A 25,895-nucleotide genomic window follows, 5' to 3' on the forward strand; every position below is an offset into this window, starting at 1 on the left:
GTCATCTTTTGATTAAGATATTATCTGAGATGACTATTTGATTAATAGTCAAGGTTGATCTTGAAATGAAGTATACATTTTCTTTCCCTGGTTGTTGCAATGTAATCAAACTATTTCGACAGCAGTGGAGATACCAGTTTACTAAAACTAATGGCTTTAACATAACTGTCCTTTTCATTATATGACAGATGAATTAATGGCTTCTGAAGGGTTTTGCAGATCTTTCATTCTTCAACAGCAAAATGAGAAAGTAATGTAAAGGTTAATTTATTTTGTCAATATAAAACATATGCTTAACATTTCTCCTAGGTAATTTATTGCATATTGTAGAAGAAAGGTGAAACATACTTCTGATAGACATAAATGCTAAGATTGCCAATAGACCTTGATAACTGAATAATCTTTAACTTATTTGAGAAGCCTTAACTAGTGTGAAGCCTTTACTATGGCCTTCCAGAGATTACTTAAGACTTTTTTTGCTTTTATAAATATCAGAGGTGCTAGTTCTGCTGGATGGCTGTGAACCAACAGCAGCTGCTTCTGCAGGAGTGTTGACAGGCAAGCTCAGATCTATGACTTTGAGTGATGAAGTTTGACCAGAGCCTGAACTGGTGCTTCTGGAGGATCTGAAAGACAAAAGTTTACTCATCAGTATACAGAAATCCCTGTATGTAAAATAGAGTTTCTAGTGGTGGCTTACAGTAAAGCCACCCAGCAGCAGTGCTTATCCTAGGTAAGATCCCCTACAAAGATCTTTGTAGACATTACCACTAATAGCTTAAGTAGCTTGTGGGAATGTTGTCAGATTGTAACTGATTCAACGTTACATGCGCTATTAGTTGAATATATGTTGAGCAAGGGGAAAAGGTATCAGTAAAAGCATACATGTCTGTATGTAGGGAATCCACACTACAAAGTGGCTGGAGCTCAAACTTGTGCTTTTATAATGTGAAACCACTTTTTAATTAGAGCACAGTTATCAAAAGTGTGTGTAATTATTCTGTAATTACAGTTTTAAACTGTGATGGATGCAGAAGTAAACTTAATTGTGTGCTAGAAAAATCTAGTAAAGGTGGGAGAGTATAAGGAGAAAGTTTTTACAGAGTGTTCAAGAAGTAGGGACAAGATGGAGAACACCTTCAGGAGTGAGGAATGCTGTCATTTAGGGACTAATTTTGCTGGTTTAAGCTTTAACTTTAAAAAAACAAAAACAAAGCCAAAAAACCATTGCTAGCACTTACCTGGTAGAAGCTAGTGAGCTTTGTGTGGATGATGATCGAGAACTTTGACTACTACCAGCAGAAGCAATTGTAGGAAGGTCTAAATTGGACTAGAAAATTTGGAAAGAAAAAAGAAGTTGACCTATTGGTTATATAATAGGACTGGGTATATCAGGAGGGTTTATAATCCTTTGCATTTGAAGAGGTGTTGAAAGCAGATGAACACTTGCCTCTTTTACCATAAGTATAGTTTACTGTTGAATTTAGGAGTTGCCCTTGAAAGACACTCAGTAGTAGACTAGAGCCCATCAATCAAGGTTTTGGTGGCAGTTAACTGGAAAGCTCACCTGGTGAAAGTACATTTGAAAAGGTGTAGTTAAATCAGAATTTGCTTCTAGAACATCAGCTAATAATTTGTCGATGTTTCTGTTGAAGCTTTTCAATTCACGAAGATCAATGTCTCTTTCTTCTTGTGTTTCTGTTTTAGTTTTCCTCAGAGACTGAATTTCTCTGGATAGCCTGGAACACTTAACATAAACATTTTCAAAGCATTGCTATTATGAAAATGCAGCGCTTCTTCAGAAACCTGCTAAGTTTAAATTGTGTGGCTTTAACCGTACTATGTGGTGAATGGAGTTAAATCCAGTAGGCAGCCTGTCACAAGCCGTGTTCCCCAGGGCTCTGGTTTGGGGCCAGTCTTGTTTAATATCTTTATCAACAGTCTGGATGAGGGGATTGTGTGCACCCTCAGTAAGTTTGCAGATGATGACACCAAACTGGGTGGGAGCATTGATCTGCTCGAGGGTAGGGTGGCCCTGCAGAGGGACCTGGACAGGCTGGACCGATGGGCCGAGGCCAACTGTATGAGGTTCAACAAGGCCAAGTGCTGGGTCCTGCACTTGGGTCACAACAACCCCATGCAACATTACAGGCTTGGGGAAGAGTGGCTGGAAAGCTGCCTAGCCAAAAAGGACCTGGGGGTGTTGGTCGACAGCCGGCTGAACATGAGCCAGCAGTGTGCCCAGGTGGCCAAGAAGGCCAACAGCATCCTGGCTTGTATCAGGAAGAGTGTGGCCAGCAGGAGCAGGGAGGTGATTGTCCCCCTGTACTCGGCGCTAGTGAGGCCGCACCTGGAATACTGTGTCCAGTTTTGGGCCCCTCACTACAAGAAAGACATTGAGGTGCTGGAGCGTGTCCAGAGAAGGGCAGCGAAGCTGGTGAAGGGTCTGGAGCACAGGGCTGATGAGGAGCGGCTGAGGGAACTGGGGTTGTTTAGTCTGGAGAAGAGGAGGCTGAGGGGAGACCTTATCGCTCTCTACAACTACCTGAAAGGAGGCTGTAGTGAGGTGGCTGTTGGTCTCTTCTCCCATGGAGTTAGTGATAGGACAAGAGGAAATGGCCTCAAGCTGTGTCAGGGGAGGTTTAGATTGGATATTAGGAAAAACTTCTTCACGGAAGGAGTGATCAAGCCTTGGCACAGGCTGCCCAGAGAGGTGGTGGAGTCACCATCCCTGGAAGTGTTCAAAAAAACGGGCAGGCGTGGCACTTTGGGACATGGTTTCGTGGGCATGGTGGTGTTGGGTTGATGGTTGGACTGATGATCTTAGAAGTCCTTTCCAACCTTAATGATTCCTAGTTTTACTTTCATTGAAAAATAATCCAGCCACCAAGCCAGGAAACATGAAATTACTACTCTCCCCTTAATTGGTTTAGTGGTTGACTTGGTAGTGTTAGGTTAATGGTTGGACTGGATGATCTTAAAGGTCTTTTCCAACTATGATTCTACTGTCTATCATTATAAAGTTAGAAGTTGTCATTAATGAATATACAGACCTGTTTTATAACCCTTTCTAGTTTTGGCTTCTGTTCTTCTATGTCTTTGTTCAGCTGCAAAATAAGAGCTTGTTTTTCCTTCTTGTGCTCTTGGAAGAGGGCCTCCTGCTTCAGTACTGTATCAAAATTTTTTTCCATGTTCTGCAAATGCATTTGAACAGCAGTTTTAGTGTATAAAGCTGTTCTGATATCCTTTCACTTTTTGTATTGCTTTATGGGAGGGTCTGTTATCGCTAGTACTTGTTTCTAAATGTAGCTCAAGCAATTAGTACTAATGATAACACAACTCAAAATTTTCTGCCTGTCAGACTGTTTCGTGGATAAATACCTGGATAAAGAGACCACCAGGTAATTTACATATCTTTAAAAAAATTACTTTAAAGGGACTATTAATGAAGTTACAAGTATGTGTTTTCAGCTGTGCCTCTGAGCAGTGTCTACAGATGATTTACTGGGTACGGTACCAATTTATCAGTGCAAGCTGTCTGAAGAAAAATAACATTGTTTCCTCTGGGAAGAGATGGACACCCTTAACTGGAATGAATAAAACCAGTGCCATAAGGGTGGCTCTGTTTTTGAATAAATAAAAAGGCAAGCAAAGGCTATGCCTTAACACCTCATTATATACTAGGACTTACTCCCTGCTGAAGATATGTGTCCTTCTTTAACTTCAGAGATTTTATTTCTTAAGTAAGGTATATGTCCTATGGTGGTAGAATAAGCAATTAGGAATATTTGTTGACCTATAGCCAGTGGCTCAGGACTTAGAATATCATGTGGGATATAACAGGGTGCCTTTGATTTCTTCTGCCTAAGAAAATTTTAACTAAAATGTCAAACATGAGAGTTAAGTGCTCTTCTTTCTTAAGGGCCAAGTGGACTTTTTGATAACAAGGGGAACCAAGAGTAAGTCCTTGATGTGGAGCCTGAACACAAGCTATGCTTTACCTGCATTTACTGCTCAGCTAGCTTTCTTTAGCTAAACTAATACTGTTAAAACTGCAGCACCCCAAATGCTAATAAGACAGAATATGTTCTCCTAGAAAAATCCTGGGACCTTGATGCCAGAGGACACAAGATGTGTGGATTTTAATTTCTGCAGTACTGGACAGGATGATACAATATAGTGTACAAAAATACAACTGCTTTCTTGGCTGTGAGAACAGAGCCTCTGTCAGTGTGCATCTGAGATTGTGAAACTTCTAGCTGTATGTGACTAAAGAGCCTGAAGTTTCACTGTGATTCAAGAAAATTCAAATAAGCACTCAATTTTCTAAAGGAGAGGTAGAGCCTTCTAAAAAATCACATCCATTCATACAATGCATGGGATTGGAAAGAACAGGCAAAAATTTGTCCCCAAATTTTCTGTTCTTTCATTAGGATGGCTTGCGTGGATTTAGCTACATGCTACAGCCTTGTCTGTTTGACCAGAACTTTTGCTTGTATTTTACCTGAAGATTTTCCTGAAGTTCCTTGATCTGTCTTCGTTTGTATCTGTATTTTTCATCAGCAGCCCTTTTCTCCTCCTCTAGTTTCAATTTTTCCTCATACTCCTCACCTGTGATCCCGAACAATGAGGCAGCATTAATGCTGGACAAGTAGTGTATACAACTCAATTTTCACTTCGATGAAGTTACTTTAAAGTGCAACTTATTTTACAGAGTATTACTATGTTAGTGTTAGGAGTATTACAGAGATGTTGAGGTTTAAGGTTTTTTGTTTGTTTGTTTGTTTGTTTTAAATACTCTCCTTGTCCAAATCACTGTGAAAAAGTAACTGGCTTCATGTGAGAGAATGATTTAAGAGGTACTGTTTCCAGAGCCAGCAGAGGGCACAAAAGTTAAATAATAAAATATTTGCTAGAATTAAGTTTATGTAATTTCTCATGATGATGCTTTTAATAAGCTAAACAAAGGAAGTTCCACTGAAGGAGAGCGCAAGCTTATGAAGTCTAAGTGGCAACAGAAAGAACAGATGAAGATATTTTCCAGAATTGCGAGGAATTTCCAATATCCAAAATTTGTAGTTAGGTAGGCCATATTTTAAAACCTGCTGACACTGCACTAAAATAGTGGAGTTTAAGTTTTACTCTTCCTCATCATTTTCCCAGATGACATATTACTACTACTTTTTTTTCCACATGTGAAAATCAGAGATGATGATGGTGCAGCTAAGGGATCAGCCTTTGTCGCCAGAGGATGTGTACCCAAGCTGCCTGTACAGTTGCTCTGGGTACAGTTTTGTGCCCCAGCTGGCTCAGTCTACCACAAGGCAGCCAGCAGCGGCACAGCTCGTGCTGCTTCTGTAATTTGAATTGGTAGCTCTGTGACACAGCACTACAGAGACAGTGGTGCTTTTTGTACTGTGCAAAATTTAATCCACTAGACCTATGTACTTCAGTGGGCACTCCTTTCTCCCAGAAATGACTTTTTCCCCCCAGTGATCATATTTATGCTTTGCCTCTTCTGAATGCTCCTACTTATGACTAGTTGCAAAATTTATGTAGGTTTAGAGATTTTCACATAAATCAGATGTAAGAATGTAAATATTTGTTAATTATACCTTACTGAACTTTCTTCTGTGCTTATTCTGCTGAACTATTCACAGTAGCATGTGAATTACACTCTTGTTTTGCTACTATTGGTTTAGTCTCTCTCTGTGATTCATTCTTTTGTGCCATGGAATTTCCCCACTATATACCTGAGTTTTACAATCATCCATAACTCACACAGCAATTTCTATTTTACATACTTGTCTCGGTGACTTCCTTGAAAGAGTTTCGGTAATTGCTGTTGCAGTTATTTAGTACACACAAAGTGTTTTCCAGAGCTACAATTTCTTTTTCAGCTTTGCAGATCTTTGCATCTAAATCATCACCTTCACGTTGAAGTGTTTCCTTTTCCTGTGCAGCCTGAAAATAAAACTCATATTTTAGGTAACTGTATGCCTACTGAAAATATTAGGACAATTATACAGAAAAAATACCTGCAATATTTAGGGCTTAAGCCCTATAGCTACCTAGGATTTTATCTGAGTTGTCAGGCTTGAACTGAGATTTGAGTTACTAGGTAACTGGAGGGAGTAGTTATTTACAGTATTGGAAGTTCTTCAAGGTATTGCATCCATGTGCATCTCATTATAGGTATCTGCCTTTCCACCTAGGCTCACAAAGTCCTGATCAGCGGTATCCATGCTGTGTACAAAGCAGTTTCCGTGCTTTGCACTGCTGATGTGAACTGCAGCACACACTTCACAGCTGTTTCCTTGACCCACAAAAATCCAAGTAAGAGTTGAGATTGTACATTATCTAAAACTACTGAGGGAGTGTTGAAAGTCATCCAGTTTGCCTGGGAATTACTCACTTGAAAGTCTTCATTCATTTGATCAGTGAGATTTAAGAAACACAGCCCAGCTGGTGGAGGGATGTATTTTCTATAGTCTGTCAGAAAAATCTAATACAGTGCAAAATCTTCACAGTTGTAGAGGGAACATACCCACAGTCACCACAAGGGTTTTACTGAGGGTCTTCTGCTGAATCTCACAGTAGCAGAAATACCATCATTAAGAAATTTAATGCTTAAGAATGAGAAAAAGATGGACTTGAGAGCCAAGGTCACAGCTAGAAGCATTTTGCTTTAAGGGGAAATCAGAGAATTTGTGGAGATCAAAAATAGTAGATTTTTTGTTCCAGAATCAGGGTATTGCATTATGGATAAAGATGTGATTTTCTTCTACCACCACCCCCCGCCAATGAAAAGCTGAAGTATGCACAGGTGATCAATAAGTAAAAGGGGAGAGTGGGCATTCTTCAAGGTTTAAACACGATATGCTGAAATAAATACCTAAAAAGAACTCTGAAGGGTAGAAGAATTTAAGATCATGAGACTACGATAAACTTGTTTTCAGTTTATAGCAGATAACCACATGACCAGTACTTCTTGTGACTTTGTAAATTAATGAACACTGAAGTGAAATTTTTCAAACTGCTTAAAATTAAGGTTCCACTGACGTTAGGACTGACCACAGAGATTCATGTGAAATTGCTGTATCATTTAAATAACCAACGGTGGCAGATAATGTAAAACAATTAGACTGAAAGTAAGCAGGAGGCAAGGAGGTTGTCTTAGTTACTCAAATAAAGCCCAGGGAAATCTATAGCTTAAATACTTGAATTATAATGAATTATGTTAATAAAATACCTTAATTACATAGTAGGTATGAGTTTTCTCCTCTTCTCCTTCAGGTGGCATCATGACAACAGTAAGAATTTCGTATCTGCATCTCAGTTTATCAATTTTATTTAGGCGATCTTGAAATTCAGCACTGATTTATTTTGAGGAAAAAAATAAATGGGTTGAGAAAGTGTTTGTCTGGTAGCGTTTTGTGGGCAGTGCTTGTTCTAGCGGTTTAAATAACTGGTGTTATTCCAGCAGTCTGCCCCTGTACTGGGAGACAGGCAGGGCAGCAGTTGTGCCGTTACTGGGTTTTGTTGCTTTCTGTGTTCTCCCAGCCACAGCCATCCGTTCTTCTGGTTACCTACACTTCTCTTGCACTTCTAAACTGAATTAAATTTATTTTCATATTCCAGATCACAACATCCTGGGAGGCTGTGCCACAGTCTTTCCCCAAAATTTTTAAAGGTCTGGCATTTAAATCCTACAGCTGCAGAAGCTGCCTCCTGCTGATTTTATCTTAATGTTGCCACTACTAGCTGAGCATAAGCAACAGTAGGCAACAACCCCAAATCAAATTACATGGAAGTATCAATTAGCTGTGTAATTATCAAAGGAAAAAAGCCACACAGTCTGCACTCTCGGTGAGCAGTTAAGCTTTAGTCACACTAAATCACTCTAATTTCCTATTGTGTGGGGTGTGGTTAGCAGAGGAGTGAATAAAAAGCCTGCCAGATTTCAGCAGCTGAGCTGCTGAAGCATTGATTTTTGGCTGGATGTAGATACTGGGACTTCAGAGCTAAAACTGTCCCAGATACTTTGCACTGATTACTACAGAAGGTGAAAGTTATTTCATATACGGTTACTTAATAAGAGGGTACATACATAATTCAGAAGATTTAATTTTGTTATGTAGGACACATAATGGAGAGCTCATTTGTTAAAAAGACAAAAAAAAACCTAAACCAAACAGCCTTACTGTACAAGTCAAAGAAATCACAGTTTTATCAAGCAGTTGGGAGTAAACCCTCTTTAAAAGCAACTCTTCTGTTTTAAATATTTTGTCATACCTCTGCACACACTGATTTCACATTTCCTGATTGTTCTGAAAAATGCATATGACATTTACTTTAAAAAGATGTCTGCAACTGAGGTTTCCTGTCAGTACTGTAGAGGATCATCACTAACAGAAAAAACAGAAATCTCTTGTTCACCAAGTGGTTAAAGCCGTAGGCTGGATTTCAGAGAAGGGATCTCTTGCTAGCCTCAACTGTTTCAGCATATAACTTTGAGCAAGATTTAGTTCATCCTCAGTTTCTCCAACTGGTGAAATTGGGTAAAATGCTTCTCTTTTTCAGCAAGTCCCCATGTAAAATATATAAAATAAAAGCTACGACTTTAATTTATGTAAGAATAGTTACCTTACGCGTTGCCGTTCCTGATCCACAAGTCGTATCTGGGAATCCAGCATTGCCTTATGAATCTTGATTTCCTCAGTTCTTTCTGCTATGGCTTTCTTTAACTCCAATTTTTGTTTTTCCAGTGTTAGAACTTTCTCTGTCTTATTACACAGAGTATCTTGAAGACGGTTCAGTTCTAGTTTTAAGAGATTATCTTCGACCATCATGTCCTAATAAATGCCAAAAAGGTCTCAAAATAAGAAAGCATCATTTTTAATTAAGATATTTATAACAGTGAATAAGTTAATAATTTTTTTGTAAAGCATCCATTATTTTATCTTTTATATATACACAATGGTAAGACTCACTTTGCTTTACCCTTAAAAATGTTCTCAATTTCTCATTTGCTAACAGTTTACATGGTGAGTTTGATAAGGGTAGACTGTTTCCTGAATGGTTTTATACAAATTCAGACTTTCTAATTCAGACTGAGTTATGACATTCCAAGAAACTTTCTGAAGCAGTTAATATCTCACTTGAACCATTATAACTGTCTTGGAATATGTTCTAGATTCTGTAGGTCTACAGGTCATGTTGTTATATGAACAAATTTATATATACCAGAACTCCTGAAAAGCAGCAAGTGGTGAACTTTGTTAGCATGCAAACACTTTGAATCACTTAAAAAAAAAAAAAAAAAAACCCACAAAAAAAACCCCCCACAACCAAAAACCAAACCCTCTTATGGATGCCAAACTCTGTACCATTTCTTCTCCAAGTTCTTTTATGCCATCAGCTTCTTTCTTTTGTTCCCCTGAATTCCATCCCCAAAGAAAAGTGCCAGGTTAGGGAGAGTTTTCACTGAGGAGCAAGTGCACCAGTTAAGTTGATAGCAAAACTTCCCCAGGCTACTTAGACCCTGTATTGTTCTGCTACCTTAGTGCTTCTTTTAGGAAGGCTAGAGCTTATTGCAGGAAAAAAAAACGTGCAGTAATTAGAGGACTGGGAACTGGGGTTTTTTCTGTTTTTTCAAAATATGGAGAGAAAGACTTCCACTTTGTTTCTAATACCTCAAATTGGAATGTGGATAGAGCCACACCATATGCTGGAAAAAGTCCCACAATTTAATAACAAAACTGAGCCAGACTCAGTAGTTGGCATCACAGATTGAGAATAAAAATTCAGTACTAGGTAAAGATATCCTTGGACAGTAAATACATTTTCTATTTTAAAGGCAGTAATGTCTCAGAAAAAAAAACACTGACCAGGTGGATATTGTGGTGTAAGTAATGTGTGATTAAATTGATTACCCAAAGAAACTTTATGCTGTATACACGAGAGAAGCAACACTTCACCCAGGAATATAACAGTGATGAAAGTGACTTCAAAGTTTGGGAAGGAAGGTGTAAGTCAAGAAGCTGCAAAGGGGGTTCTTATGGATATAATGATGTAGCACTGTGGGAGGCAGACAAGAACCTTGAGAACAAGTCATGAGTTTATGTGTTTTAAAAAACAAACAAATGTGTCCTGTATTAGAAGTTGCAAAATAATACTGTACCTGCTTAATGGCTTTAGCTTTTTTTAACTCCTGATCTGATCTCTCATTGAACAGATTTAGTTCATTTATCTTGATCATCATACCACTTGTTTCTTCTCCTGTCTTATCCATTGCTCTCTTGATGAAGTGTACATCACTCTGTTTCCAAATAAAGTTATGTTTAATTTATTCCAGTGAAAGTAGTTTGCACCAAAAGCTACCAGTTAAAATTAAATGAGATATTTTTAAGTCCTGGAACCAGGAACCACCATCTTCTTGTGTCCATATGCTGCTTTGCAAACAGCGCCTAGAGCATTGCAGTCCTCATGCAGAGTGCTGTTGCAATGTTAATGTCATTGCTTGTTTTATTTGGAGGGTGGTAATTGTTATTTATACAATATAGATCTTTAGGCCAATAAGGCAGTCCTAATATAATAATGTATTTTGGTCTAGATAAAAAAAGCTCCTGGTGTGTCTGACCGTGACTTTGATATTCGTAGTTCATCTTCATAAAATCATCTGTCTTTGGTAATACTCCAGAGTATGAGTAAGTTCCTGGAAGTGTGTTTCAATGTTTGATTATACTCACTGCTCAAATTTTGCATCTCCTCAAAACTGAAGTGTGGGTACCAGTTGCCCAACATTAAACCTTGTTATTGCATGGATCTCCAGTTAAAGGACTCTTCTAGAAGCAGTTTCTTCCCCTCACTAAATTAATCAAATTTTTTTGAAACTATCACTTTGATAAACCAGTTGTGATGTTTTATTAAAAACCTGACTTTTGCCTTCGTATGGTTTCTCTTTGAAAAGAGGTTTCAAAACATGCTAAAACATAGCTAATTATAATTTCTTTTTATAAGAAATGTAGTTGTGTATTACATTGGCTGCAGAATAACTGACTGGTTCATACCTACAAGAAAAGTAAGTAAGTGCATTTTTTAGAGAATAATGGTTGCTGGGTAGCAGAAGACCAGAGAACAAGCATGTGTATGCCAAATTTTCACATGGGAATAAAGACAGAAAAATAGTATTTCTGAATTACATATCAGGATGTGGTCAACTAACTCAAATTCTGTACTTTCAATTCAGTAATTTTACTTCATACAATTTTAAAGGCAACTGTGCTTACAGTTTTATGAAAAATACAAAACCAAGTAGTAGCATCACTGAGTAACGTTCTCCTGTTTCTACATGGTCCTAACAATAAATTCAGACATTTGCAAGTTGTCAGTCACATCTTGACATGAAAGCTAAGCTTGCCTTTCCAACGTTTCAATGCTTGCCTTGCAGCTAAGGTGCCTCAGTTGTGCAGTAATGACCTATTTCTCTGGAAGGTATAGGGACCGTATGAAATTCTCCACACAGGTTACACAAAGTTTAGATATCATCTTTTAATCTAATACTAATAAAGTTATTAATTAATAAGACCCAATCTACTTAATTCACTGAAGTTTCTAGATGTTGCACAGTCAACCTGATGTTCTAAGGAAGTTACCTGAAGTTTCTTGTGCTGCGTTTGTAAAACATCATATACATTTTTCTTTTCTTCTAAGGTTTTCTTAAGTTCAGCAACTTTTGCTTCCAATACTTGTTTTTCATCTGCATCAACCTCTCCTTCTAACCGTGACAGCCGCCTCTGTACTTGCTGAATATAAAAATCCTGTTAAAATAATTTTTGAGAGAATTGGTAGTCTGAGATAAGAAATTATAGCCTTCCTATAAAGCTAAAACACTGGATGTAAACTTGGATCTAAACATTGGCTTTAGGACAGTCACCCAATTAAGCTATTGTTTTATAATAATTTATGGCTTATTGTCATGGTTTAGCCCCAGCCAGCAACTGAGCACCACGCAGCCGCTCGCTCACTCCCCCTACCCCGATGGGATGGGGGAGAGAATTGGAGGAGTAAGAGTGAGAAACACTCCTGGGTTGAGATAAGAACAGTTTAATAATTGAAATAAAGTAAAATAGTAATGATAATAACAACAATACAATAATGATAATAATAATAGTAATATACAAAGCAAGTGATGCACAGTGCAATTGCTCACCACCCGCCGACTGATACCCAGCCAGTTCCCAAGCAGCGATCGCTGCTCCCCAGCCAACCCCCCCCCAGTTTCTATACTGAGTATGACGTCACAGGGTATGGAATAGCCCTTGGGTCAGTTTGGATCAACTATTCTGGCTGTGCCCCCTCCCAGTTTCTTGTGCACCTGGCAGAGCATGGGAAGCTGAAAAGTCCTTGACTAGCATAAACAGTACTTAGCAACAACTAAAAACATCAGGGTGTTATCAGCATTCTTCTCCTACTAAATCCAAAACACAGCACTATGCCTGCTACTAGGAAGAAAACTAACTCTATCCCAGCCAAAACCAGGACACTTATAGACCTCATTAGCAAAATATTCTTAGATGACTGATGTGTAGTGATGGTTCAGGAGTAATATTCTAGAAGAGGAACAAAGCATACTCAGCACAGTCTGCTGTAGGGACGCTTACAGTGGAGTTCCCATCTTGCTGCTACCAGTGGATGCTGATGGAAAAGAGCAGATTTTCAAAGTGGTGCATAGGAAATATGCACAAAATCCAATTAGTAAGTAACAGGATTTTGGCATGTACCTCTTGTATTGCTTTAAAAATTTACCCTGAGGTGTCTGTGTTTCAGAGGGATCAAAGTAAAGAACTGATTTGAGAAATGAGTGGGAAAAGCAGCAGATCAAAAAAATAATGAAATACACAAGTGCATAATGTAGGTAATACTATAGCAAGTTTCAGTTATTTGAATTTTATCCATACATCTAGAAACAGAAATAAATGCAGACTTCAAATTATACTGCATGGCATTTCCAAAATGGTAAGATGTTGACAAAGATTACAGAACTCAAGCAGTTTACTCTCATTAGACCCAAGAAACAATCATAGTACGAAAGTATGTTAGTATTTTACCTGGTTATACATTAGTTCTTGTTGTTTTAATGCATCTGCATCAAGTCTGTGCAGTCTGCTCTTAAGATTTTTAAGTGATGTTCGACTTCCCTCAATTTCTGCTAGAACACACTTCTCCTTATCCTTCTGCGCCTTTAACTCTTGAGTCTTCTTGAAAAGTAGTTCTTTTAACTGGTTCATTTCTGTTTCTTTTTCCTGGTGACAAATTAATCATTAAGTAGGAAGAAACAATTACATAAGAAGAAATTTCTGAGAAATTATTTGCCTTTATTAATCATATATACAAAGATTAAAAAATTTCAATACTATATCCATTAATATGAACACAGAATTTCATAGGTCTCCAAAATGGTTGGCAAGAAAAGTCTTTGACTTAAAGAGAAAGTGATTTTTAATTTTTTTTTTTTTTTTTTTTAACTTGGGTCCTACCCTACTATTACAGGGCCTTTTTTTCCCCATTATGGGAATGCTGTTCTTTTCAGCTTTTCAGAAAACTAAATTCCTGTTATCCTTTCAAAAAATCCCTCCTTATTGATTCCAGTATATGTGAATATTTGGACAAATATAAACACCAAGCTTTTCAATGGTTTATTAAAATTTGTAACTCTGTGTGTATGCACATGTATGTACATATATGTGTTTATGTAAGTTGGAATAATTTTCTTTGAAAAATTAATTACACGTTTTAAAATCAGTTCCTTATTCTCAGAGGTAAGTTGCTATTAACACACAAATCAGTGCAGGAAATGAGGTTTTAGTGGGGTCTGTTATGGTAAGGCAATGCTGAACATTTCAAGTAACCTGAAATGTACTGAAAACAAACAAAACAGAGATTATTTTCTTTTTATAACCTTAACAAGGAAGAAAACTTTATTCTTTCCCTCCCTTCTTCCACTCCCCCACCCAAATAACCAAAGACCTTCCAAAGCTCAGGGCGTTCAGCATGCTAGGTTCCTGTAAGGTACATCTCTAAAATGAGTGATGTGGCATCACAATCCTGTTCCAAAAGACATTTACATTTAACTGAAGTCTGGTGCAGACTTTGAAGATGCACATTTAAATTAATATAGCAAAACACCTTAGGATTCAGTTTTCTACATTGATTAAAAATGTACTTATTCTTGACTTTACATGTATATATTGTGAAATTTGCTTGTAAACCATCTTGCTGGCTTTAATACTGGTGAAAGATAACTTAACTCCTTCTCTTAAGAGTTCACAATTACATTCTACCAAACAAAAATTTTTTGTCGTTGAACTTGCTGTAGGTGCAATTCTAAATCCAAAACTCAGGAAGTAAAAAGCAGGTGTAAGTTTAATATTAAATCATTACAGCCTGTAGCATTTTACACTGATGTCAGTGGGCTTTGGATCATGTCTGAAAAAAGGAATTCAATTTCAGAAGTAAACTGGTTTTATGCATGTGCCCAATTCTGAGCTGTATTTCTGAAGCTAATGAGAATGATGAATTTGTCTACCAAAACTGGATCATGATTTGACCTTCATTTCATAGTCTTTTTTGCATATCTAAATTAATTTATTTAATAGAAATTGTTTCCCTTTAAGTGAGGTTGTTAATAAAGATAAGATGTTCAATAAGCTTTACTGTGTAACAGTGTTTTGCCACAGATTGAAGAGGGAGAAGTATCACAGAACTAAAGCGCAAAATGGTGACATTTCATCCACATTGTTCCTGTAAATATCTCTTCACAGTAAATTAATAGATGCAGCAAATAGCCATGTGTGTCTAATGGTGATGGAAAGCATGCTTCTGACTAATACATTACAGACATTGTTCAAGAACAGTTCATCCTAGTTAAAATACTACCCTAAAGCTGTGGAGCTGCCAAGCTCAATGTCACCTTAGGTTATCCGCCGCAAATGCAAATAAAGAAACCCTGGTAATGGTTTAGCCACCCTGGTAACAGTCTTAAGGGAAAGCAAATAAGGTTTTCATTTTAATGAAATGTTGTATCATTACAACTTGTTTTCAAATTATCTGAAAAACCAAAACAGTAAGTAAGGCCTGTAACTTAAGAAACTCTTTATAAAGGAAAGACATCCCCTCTCTAGTTTCTGTATGTATATTTAAAATGTACAGTTAATGCCTGTGGAGCTAAGAAGTTCAAAAAATAACACTCAACGTACCGCAAAGGATTATTTCACATACGTGCTACAGGAAACACAAAATAGGGAGGGGAAGGGGAAAAAAAAAGTAAAAAGATTATACACTGGTATGCACAGATACAGCTTTGTTGTCACTTGTGTGGGAACACCTGCTGTCACATTACTTTAACCTGGCCATTTTACTGTAAAGAAAGCCTCAGCATATCCAATACTCAATTATCCAGTAAAATGTTAAAAAAAAAAAAAAAAAGTATCAAGTTCAGTCAGAAGCTAAGTAGTAAAATAATTTAGGAGAATTAGTAGCAAAATGACAAAACAGTAGAAACATTTTCTGAAATGCAGGAAAGTTCAGATGATTGCATTACAACATTGCATTTATTCAAAAGCCCTTTGCAGTTTACCAGATGATAATGAATTAGGGTATTTTTATTCCGATAGTTAATTTGCAGTGTAAGAAGTGGGTTTTGAATTTAAAAAAAAAAAAATTATTAAACATGTTAAAAAAATAGTCACCGTATTACAGCTTGTACATGCCAGTTCCCAGATCAAAATCTTTATTCATCATGAATATGAAACCTAAAGTGAGCCAGTGATTATTTAATAGTCCACAACAAGTTAGATGTGTCAGAGTATCATGTAGTAGAATTAAAATAATGAAGAGGAGACTAGGCCAGCCAAATCTGATTAAAAGATTTCAAAATATTTTTTAATCCCAGTTTGCCAAAATCGTAGCTCTTTGCAGGTTTATAAGTTTTGGTGGTGTTTTACTAAAGCCAGAAAGTTTTCAGTGGTAAAGTTACTGAAAAGTCATCCTGACAAGCTTCTCACTCTTTAGCAACCTTATTGATGGGAAACTGATAGAAGTTCAAGAACCCTTGCTCCTCAGCAGCCCATAAACCAGAATGTTTAGAGACATAAACTCCCAAAAGAGCTAAGCAAAATAGAAGATTTTGAAATTTTTCAGTATTGTCACAAAGCAGAAGCAAAACAGTACTGTATCTTTTTAGTAAATTTTGCCACATTCCGGTAAATAACTTTTATTTCAATCTAGCCAAGAAGTTGTAAGTAGCTTTTAGCTGATGTCTGAGGTAAATGCCCTGTTCAGTACACTGATACAGTCAGAATACTGGTTTTATATCCGATCTGTACAACAACAGTTCCAGTATCCTATGTTAATATATGGGGACACCATCTTCTGAATTACTAGGACCACTTACTTTCCTCCAGAGTTTTCCCAGCACAGGTACTGATGTATCTACATGCACGTTACTTCGCTTGATGAAACAGCTACATGTCATATTAATAATTACATTTCATTTTAATCCATAAATGTTTGTTCTAGATAGAGCTTGCAAATTCAAATGAATCCTCATTTGCAGAAACCATGAAAAACATTTTACCTTGACAATTTTTTCTTCTTCCTTTAGTATTTCTTCCATCCTCAAAGCATTGTCTTCTGAACTGAGTGTCTCCTCAGTCACAAGCTTCAGCTTATGGGAAAGACTTGCATTTTTTTCTTTAAGAAAGCTTAATCTAAACCAAATTACATGATTTACAAGTTAAATGTATGTTGCATATACAACACCACCAAAACCAAGCAGCATACCTTATTGAGCAGTTGCCTAATAAAGCAGGCTAAACTTCAACCTATGATAACCAAGGCCCTAACTGATTTTTTCACGCCCTTTAAAACCAAGGATTACCAGGAGTATTTCCTAAATTGCCCAGTGCCAGAAACTATGCAGGACATGAAGTAACCAGAAAGTTGGAGGCTTCAATCATCAACTTTATTTAAGGTTCTTTGCCAGCTCAAGGATTTGATTATATTACTAATACTTACAAATTATATTTTTAAAGGTCTGTTTCTTACCTGGCTTGTTTTTTCTGAATTTCTTTCTTCAGATTGGTTACTTGTGTCCTCAAAGACTCTAGATCAGAAGCAGTTCTGTCCACAATGGATTTCAAAGCATCCAGCTAATAAATTACAAAATGGAGCAACTGAGCTCTTACAATTTTAAATATCCTAACATGTACAAAAGTAAGGAAGGGACCTATTTATTGGAAGGTATTCCGTTTCTTTTTAACAGTGTTTTACAAGTGAGAAGCGCTGCAATTTCTGAGGTGCTGTAATTGGGAACAGCTAGTAAACTCAGCAGACTACATAATCTGAATACTCGGACAAAATACAAGAATACAGAATGAATTATGAAGGTGCTGTGGGCTGTAATTCTTGTCCAACAGCATCTGTATAAGTGGAACCATGGTTTTATGGAGCACAGCTGACTTTGATGAGGTTCTTTGTGAACACGGATACCCTTATGTATCTACTAAATATTTCTCATTCAAACTTTGTTGGGTACATAAAATTATTTTGATTAAGATAAGGGAACGCTATGACAAAAATACACAGACATTTAATTTGGTAAAAAATACATGACAGCATACAGTCATTAAACAGGATAGGAATACTTTAAAATCAGTATCTCATTAGTCTTCACAGTATCACTTAACAGTGTAAGTGTAATTGTCATCACTTTCACAGATGAAGAAACCTGATCAAGGGTGTATATATAGCGGGTTTCTCTCTGTACCAGAATGAGAAACTGGGAGGTCACAAGTTGCATTTGAACTGTAAGTCCGTTTCTTTCCTTGTTTCTCACTTGCATGCCACAGATGTTCTAACACCTAATAATGGGAGACCGTTCTCATTATCACATTATGTAGTATTAATTGTGAAAAATATCGAGCAAGAATCTCACAGCTTAGAGATGAAAATCTACCAATTTTGTGAACCCTCAAGTTTGCATGGATTATAGGGTAATCTAATAGCCTACATCTTGTCTGAACTCCCTACAGTTTAATTAGGATATCAGTTTATGAAACACCTGCTACAGAAAAGCTATCCAAAGTTAAGACAACAGCAGATGGAGGTTTGGGGTTTTTTTAAATCACCAAGTTTGCCAAGTACCCCAGTGTTACCATTTTCTTGTTAAGAGAAAACTTACTCAGGTAATACAAGCGTATCCCTTCTCAACAGGGCCATAAGACTTCAATTACCTCTTAGAAATACTTCTACAGGCATTTAAGTAATTAAGCAGTGCAGCTCATTCCTAGCTTTAAGTGCAGATTAAATATAAGTAACAGAGTAAGTATGGACAGCATCAAGCAGCCCTATCCTACTGCCTCTTGATTAGAAAGCCATGTGAAAGTGTTTGGGTTTTTTTTTTTTTCTTCAAGAATTTTAACCTGACTACAAGGGCCATCAACACTGACTTCTGAGAGCACAGGAGAGGAATTGTTTGGAATCCGGAAGAGATTTCTCTCATCTTTATACAATTCTGCGGTCTATATATGTTAAAGGCAAGACACGCCTCCTTCTGAAGGATCTAACAGCATTACACCATTTAAGAGAAAATTCATCCATTTTATACCAACACAACAGAGAACACAAGCTAGTCCCTTCACCACTATCAATGAAAGGATTAAGTCGAGGGCTTAGGTCCCAATAATCATGAGTAGACTGAGAAGAGCAGACATTTTGTTGAATTATTAAGAGTCTAGTATAAAAACACAGAAAAGCAAATGCCATTCCTGTATTTCCTCCATCTAGTCAAAAGTTAGAGTTAAAAGTTATAGTTTCAGTCTGTTTTTCCAAACTGTTTTGTCATCCTTACCTCATCCTGCAGCTGAACTCTGTAAGTATCCTGAGTTTGATACTCGTTTCGGAGGCTGGTAGCTTCTCGTTCAGCCGAAGAAATTTTCTTTTCATATTCCATATTATTAAGAGTTTCATTTACCAAAAAGGAAGTCTTCTCTTTCAGCACAGTTTCTTTCTTTCTGATCTCCTGTTTTATCTCTGTTATTAGCTATCAGGATAAAAACATTTTAGATTTGCTTGCATTAGTTAAGATGTGTTAGATTAATAAAGGGTACAACCGGAAGATAGATTGCTGTTAAGACTACTCTTTGCATGAGACAGCCCAGTTACTGCATTGTTCTTAAATTACTTTATTCCACTAATACATCACAACACCAAATACTACAATTGGTTTGGATTGGAAACTTCCAAAATATTTCAATAATTGCAAAAAAACATGACACTATAAATTTGTATGAAATAAAAATAATTTTGATTGACTAGAGGGGAAAAAAAAAAAGCTATGTGAACAAAACTTCAGATAGATTTAAGATGGAGGAAATGCAAGAGGAAGATTACCAACAGTAGTGATACTTGCTGTAGCTGACATTTATAGCTATTCAGTAAAAATCGTGTATTTTGAAAGGTTAAGTAAAAGATTAGCTACTGAAAAAATTATACTGTAGTTCTAATGTTAACAACAAAAAAAGTCTGCTTACAAAAGCATCAGCAGGACTATTCTATGGACTACTAATATATGGGAGATTGGCGAGAGCTGGGTTTTTTTTGTTGTTGGGGTTTTTTTTTAATATCTGTTTGTTGTTTGTTCTTTGCAGGAATCCTCTGACCTGAAATACTATGAAATCCAAAATATTTCAGCTAAATTAGACCATTATATTTTCTGTTTGGTAGTATTTCTTCTGGCCTGTTATCTTCTATTATAATGGGGTTTTAGTGTTTTATCTTAAGCCTGTTTAAACCATGTTTCTGCTCAGTGTATACCTAATACCCATATGGGCAACATAACAAAGCTGATATTCTTTCAGCAGGAAAATATCATACTAGCAGAGCTAAAGATTTAGGTAGAGCCTTCCTGTACATGTAATTATGCTTTCCCTGCACCACCCCCCCCCAGCAAAAAAAGCCATTGTTACTTTAGAATCCACATTTATAAAACTTTTCTCCACACTGATCCTTCTGGCTTTTTCTGGTGCATCTGTTCTATTGCCTGCAGAACTTTCTGAGAAGTTCACACTTCTGACAAAGTCAGCATAAAATCTCTTTTATTTGTACTTCTTGCTATTATACCATCTGCGCGTAAGACACTGACAAAACCAAAGACACCTATATCTTTTAGAAATTACTACTGACTCATAATGCCCAAGAGGATCTTTTTTGGATTGGAAGAGTGCTGTTGCTTCTCTCCATTTGCAGAATATAATTAAGGACCAATTTTTAACCTTAATGCAATTACTTGTCATAATTCTGACATAAACGTTAGTCAGGTATTTGTTTACAGAGGTTGCAATGCTAATTCCTTCAATAATACATGTTCTATTTTCTCTTTTATATTGCATCCCAGACATAGAATCGCCTCCTTGCAGCTGACTGTCCTTACACACTAACAAATAACACTCCATCTTGTTGCTGCTTAGATTCTTAGATCACAGAAAAGAAAATACTGAAACTGGCATGCTTTACATTTTCCAGCGCCCTTGAGGCTGAAAATGACACCTTGCATAGTGTCAAGCAGAGCATCATTACTTACACTGAGAGATACAGCTTTCAAAATAAAGTCTATTTCAGTAATACCTGAGCTTTGAAACACCTTACTAAAATACAGAGGCAAACGCAAAGAGAACACTGAACATCTCAAAGACCCAATCGTTCTTTGTGCGACTGGCAAAATTCCTGTCAATATCATAGATACAAAAGTAGGCTGATACACTGATATGGGTCAGTTACAGCAGTTTTACCAAAGCGCAATGATCAATCTGTTGATCTCTTTTCTGCATCTGTTGTATTGCATTCTCCCACTGCCTGATGACTTCTTGCCTTTCCTGATGAACTCTGCGAAAATCTTCAGCTGTCTTGTCAAGCTCTATCTGTTTAAAAGAAAGCACCCCCATGATTTGCGATGTTAAAAGTTTCATATATAGCAAGATATCTTCAGGAACCTTAAAAACAAACCTGAGCTGTTATGGTTTCTGTAAGCTCATTATCAAGAGCTCTACGCTTCTGATTTGCTTGCATGGTCAACTTTTCTACTTGAAGGGTTAATGCCTAAAATGAAAGGATATGAAAATATAATGTATTTGAAAACAAATATATAGTGTCTTATAAATTCTTAAAGCTCTGCTATAATTAGGGGTGAAATTACTGAGGCATCAATTTTTTTGTATTTTAGAGAACACAACAAACTGAGAATCCAGCCTCCCAAATTTTTTATCATATAATAGGCCATAATCTCTTGTCAGCCCTTGGGACCAGACCGGAGCTAGGCCGAAGTAACTCTCCAACATGTATAAATGTGCACATGGTGTCCTCAGCACCAGCTATTTCACTCTACTCTTCCTACTATGCTGTGTGACTTGCTAACATAAATTATATCAGTAAGACTGTTTGTGTAAGGTAAAGTTTTTGGGTTAGGTATTTAATGAGTAAAAAATCAATTTTCTCCTCCCTGTATTTAAAGGCTCAAAAGAATATTAACCAAGGATACTTATCTCTAAATTAAGATTATACTTGAGAACTAACCCTTATAAAGTATGAACTTGTGACTGGAGTGTCTATTTATACCATCTTTCATTATTCTAGGCAGCTTTACTGAGATAGCCATAGTAATATTAAGAAGTATTTAGAAATTCAGTTCTAATGGGAAAATCTACACTATTTGTCCATAGTTGGCATGCATTTTTCAACAAACTCCTCTCTTAATTCAGTGGCAGTGTTTCCTAGACTTTATTATCCATTTGTGCACTTTCTCAGAAAACCTCAAACTTTACCCAGATGAACAAACAAATAATGTCTTCAATGATGCCTTTCACCTTTTGTAAAACCTGTTCTCTCTGACCTTTAAAATGAACCTCATATGGAATGGCACTGTTGTGCTAAGTGGAAACCAGTTTAAAAGTGCTGTTGTACAAAATCTTGTCTCCATCTTACCCAACTTGATAACATTACAAAGTCTTCAAATGCTAAAATGCTTCTCTGTTTTGTTTCTGAAAACTGCTGAAAACTGCTGTCATTTCTACTTACTCCTAGTTTCCCTTCATCCTGTTGTGCATACTTCTGGATTGTGATAGCATCATTATCTTTACGATTTGATTCCTTTATCCAGCTCTCCAGAACTTCCTCATCACAGTTCATCTGTTGTTTTAAGTTTTCCAACTTCTTAGTGGTTTTATTTATAGTGTTCTAATAAAATTAGAGGTAAATTAAAGGGTTAATATTAAACATCTAGTATTTTCTTTGAATAGTAATTGAAACAACCAGTTCAAGCTACTGTAACAAGTTTACATACATCTTGTTGTCAACAGAATTGCTAGTTTTCTTTTTTGTTAATTGTGTATTATACTTGAGGAATGCTAATGCACATCCTGATCTTAAAGAAGAAACAAGACAGTAGGTTACCACAAACTTAAAATGCAAATAATTTTAAACAGAATAGTCAACGTCTAGCGAGATACACCTATATGTGGGATATTTATTCCACATAATAAACTGATCTGAGGCATCACATGGTAAAGTTTCTCCCTCACACACTAAGGACCAGTTCTTAGATTCTTATCCTGCATATCAATTTACAAATGGCCCCACGTGAATGTGAAGAGACTTCCCGACACAAATATGAGAGAATCTGGATCCAGGTGAACAGCAAGGATATCTTCATCATGCTACCCATTCTGAGAGACCAGAGATTACAAACAGACTTAACGAGAAGAGAGCAAATAAAAATAAATAAATGTAATTTAAATTATATGTAGAAAAAAAAAAAAGAGACAGTTCCATTAAACGGAAAACTGTCTGTAATTAGATCGCATTAGATAACTTTTTTTTTTTTAATGTAAAGCAAATTTTTGATCTTGAAATTATGCCCCAAGTTTATTTTATGTGGGGAAGACAACTTGCCAACAACAATTTAATTTTTAAACCATCAAGAAAATACCTGCGACAATTAACAAGATGGCGATACAGATGTGTGGCTGTGTATCTGGCATTAAGAACATGAAGAACTGCAGTCTTTCAATATCTATTTAATATTTGCTAAGTTTTGACCAGTCTATGCAAGGAGATCCTCAGTGTCACTCTACTTACCTACACAGGGAAAAGTACATCCAGATCATTAATTATAGTATATAAGATTTAATTATAATTAGCTATTCTTGACTTATACTATTATTTCTGTAAGCACAAGTGAGGACACGTCATAAAATCTACTTGCAACATGGGTGTTCTCTTACAAAAATTTAAACCTTACTTCTTGACTGTTTTTCTTTTCTCTTAAGGAAACTATCTCATCTTCCAGTCGTTTAATCTCACTTTTGAGACGTCCACGTTCTCTCTCAGCAAGGGCTTTAAAGTGGTGTTCAGTTTCAATTTCATTCTCTCTGGCTTTGTAAAGAGACTAGAGAATAATACAGTTCAGCATTTTACAATTAAAAAAAAAAAAAAAAAAGAGAGGCATATATCAACAAAAACCCCCTTTTTTACATACAACCAAATCCCAAGTCAGAGATGGTATGATTTTTGTTATGTAAATATAGGAATTTTCAGAGCAACTTTATTGTTTGGATTTTAGTATCTCAAATGTATGTTTTCATATATATATATACACACACATTGTATTGTATCTGATATCCACAGATCAACAATTTATAGCCCTAAAAACACAATTTATAGACATTTCACCTAAGATTCAGAACCTTAATCTTTCAAAATCAAAATCTGAGTCTCCTGATCGCTAGTGGCTTTACATCAGATTCAGGAGGCACAGGAAAAGAAATAAATTTATTGTTTTGTGCAGAGACAGAACACCACCAGGCTGGCCTATAGCAGTATCTCTGTATTGTCTAATCTATCTGACAAAAGTGATTTAATGGGGTTTTCTTCCTTGTATAATAACAAATCTATTACTTACTAGAAGCTTCTCTTAAACAGAGACTAGTATGTGCTGTCTCTTTCTTTATGTGCAGATTAAAACTTGACTCTAGCACAAAAAAAAAATGAAAAAGTTGTTCAGCTGCAGGGAAGTTTCTAAAGACTTTTTCACCTAGGATATTCTACCCAAAAGGTGTGCCACTTTGACTCGGGACTCTTTAGAAATCTAAACCACCCATTCTGGCCAATTAACTCAGAGCGTAAGTGAAGACTTGCGCCTTAACCATCTCACTTCATTTCTCATGTCCCTGAATTAAGGGACTTCACTAGCATTTCACAATTAACTCTTGACCATTATAAAGATTATAAATTTGTTTTTCCCTTACACTGATGATTTATTTCCTTGACCAATTTTTTTCTTATCATCTACAAAAGTCTCCATTAATAAAGAATCCTAAAATGCATCCTTCTTGGCTTTCTTCTAGGTACAGTCATTTGATCTTGGATGGTCTTGTGATGGTCCCGTAACATAGTATCACAGAGATATATAGTTTAACTTGTTTCCCGTGAAAGTACTAACCAATCTCTAACAAAGCTGGCAAAATATATAGGGATACCAGCCACAGAAAGATACTCGGCTTACAAGTCTGAGTAGAGGTAGCGATTTACCTGAGTGAAGCTGAACTCTTGTCTTACGTTTTTCAAATGAGATGTCATTGCTTCTATACGCTCTTCAAAGTTGGTCAACTCATTTTGCAGGTTTACTTTCTCTTTTTGCATCTTCCGCAGCTATTTAAGAGTTAGAATTGTCAAGCAACCACTTTTAGCTGAGCACTTACTACCTGCAACTACTTAAAAATATAGTCATTGCTCTTACTAATCAAAAAAAAAGTAATAAGTATGCACTCAGAAGTAGCGAAGTGCGAGATTTCAGAAGAAAAGGTAGTGGCAAGAACACTTTTGCCGTTACGTACTGTTGCTCATCATCCAGATAACCAAAATGGTCGAGCCACGACAGGGCTGAGCGGGCACCCGCCTGGCGGCCGGACACAGCCCGAGCTTTGCCGAGGGACCCCGCAGCCTCCCGCCCCCGGGCTCGGCCGCCGCGGAGCCAGGGGGACGCTGGGGCGGTGCCAGGCCCCGCCGCCGGCCGGGCCGGGGAGCCCTGCAGCTCGCCCTTCCCAGGCTTCAAGGCCAGGCCCTCGCTGCCCATTACCCCCCGCAGCTCCGCGGAACTCCTGGGGTTTGCCTCCCGCTCTGCCCGGGCCCCGGCGGGGAAGGCTCCCTTCGGCCAGCGCCCTGAGCCGGGCGGGGCGGGGCGGCCCCCTCGGAGCCGATCCGGCGGCTCCGCGCCCCGGGCGGCGGCAGGTGCAGCCCTCCCGGGAGCCCCTCCCGGGCCGCTGGCGGACTCCTCTCCCTCCCCGGCCGCAGCCCCGCGCTCACTCCGTCCTCCAGCGCCTTGTTCTCCGCGTTGGCCACGGGGACGGCGTAGCCATCGTCCCAGCGGAGCTCGGCCAGCACGGAGGCGGTGGAGCGGCTGCTGACGCTGTCCATGGCCGCTGGCGGCGGCAGGCGAAGGGGAACCGCGGCCGGGCCCGGCCTGGCGTCGCCGGGCCCCTTGGCAACGGCGAGCCCCCGGCGAGCGGCCAAAGGCGGAGTCGCTGAGGCGGGAGCCGCCTCCCGCCCCGCCCCGCCCGGGCCGGCCCTTCCCGGCCGTTGGCGGCCCCTGCCCCGCGGCCTCGCCCCGGGAACGGCCTGGGCCTGCTCTGACCTGGGCGCGCCCACTTTGGAAATGGCTGGTCCACCTGCTTACAGCAGCCTACCAGTAGGGCTGGTTTTAGCGGGGTTACCAGAGCTGTCTGGAGACAACGACCTCGCCTGCGGTCTCTTGTGACCGTGCTGAAGCCGAGGGTGTCGGA

The 25,895-nt window shown here is 38.0% G+C and overlaps 1 protein-coding gene across 1 annotated transcript; it reads right to left on the reverse strand.

Moving 5' to 3' along the window:
- Window positions 1–460: 460 nt before the first annotated feature.
- On the reverse strand, window positions 461–25,530 carry CCDC39 (coiled-coil domain 39 molecular ruler complex subunit). Its single transcript, XM_075716685.1, has 20 exons — window positions 25,420–25,530; window positions 24,646–24,765; window positions 23,357–23,503; window positions 22,135–22,293; window positions 21,067–21,159; window positions 20,853–20,981; window positions 18,914–19,105; window positions 17,110–17,213; window positions 16,640–16,772; window positions 13,113–13,307; window positions 11,658–11,822; window positions 10,184–10,321; window positions 8,647–8,855; window positions 7,253–7,376; window positions 5,805–5,964; window positions 4,505–4,611; window positions 3,054–3,194; window positions 1,568–1,747; window positions 1,242–1,330; window positions 461–626 (listed from the first exon to the last, which is right to left on the reverse strand). The coding sequence occupies exons 1-20, from the start codon at window positions 25,528–25,530 to the stop codon at window positions 461–463; spliced, it is 2,862 nt and encodes a 953-aa protein (XP_075572800.1).
- Between the last annotated feature and the right edge of the window lie 365 nt (window positions 25,531–25,895).

This window comes from Pelecanus crispus, chromosome 9 (genome assembly GCF_030463565.1).
Source record: "Pelecanus crispus isolate bPelCri1 chromosome 9, bPelCri1.pri, whole genome shotgun sequence".
Taxonomy (NCBI): domain Eukaryota; kingdom Metazoa; phylum Chordata; class Aves; order Pelecaniformes; family Pelecanidae; genus Pelecanus; species Pelecanus crispus.

Excerpts from the sequence above, each read along its gene's own strand:
- CCDC39 (XM_075716685.1), bottom strand. The coding sequence starts at position 25,530 with ATGGACAGCGTCAGCAGCCGCTCCACCGCCTCCGTGCTGGCCGAGCTC. Across the intron at positions 20,982-21,066 it reads CAGAAACCATAACAGCTCAG|ATAGAGCTTGACAAGACAGC; the intron begins GTTTGTTTTTAA and ends TCTTTTAAACAG. Across the intron at positions 3,195-4,504 it reads AACTTCAGGAAAATCTTCAG|AACATGGAAAAAAATTTTGA; the intron begins GTAAAATACAAG and ends ATGCATTTGCAG.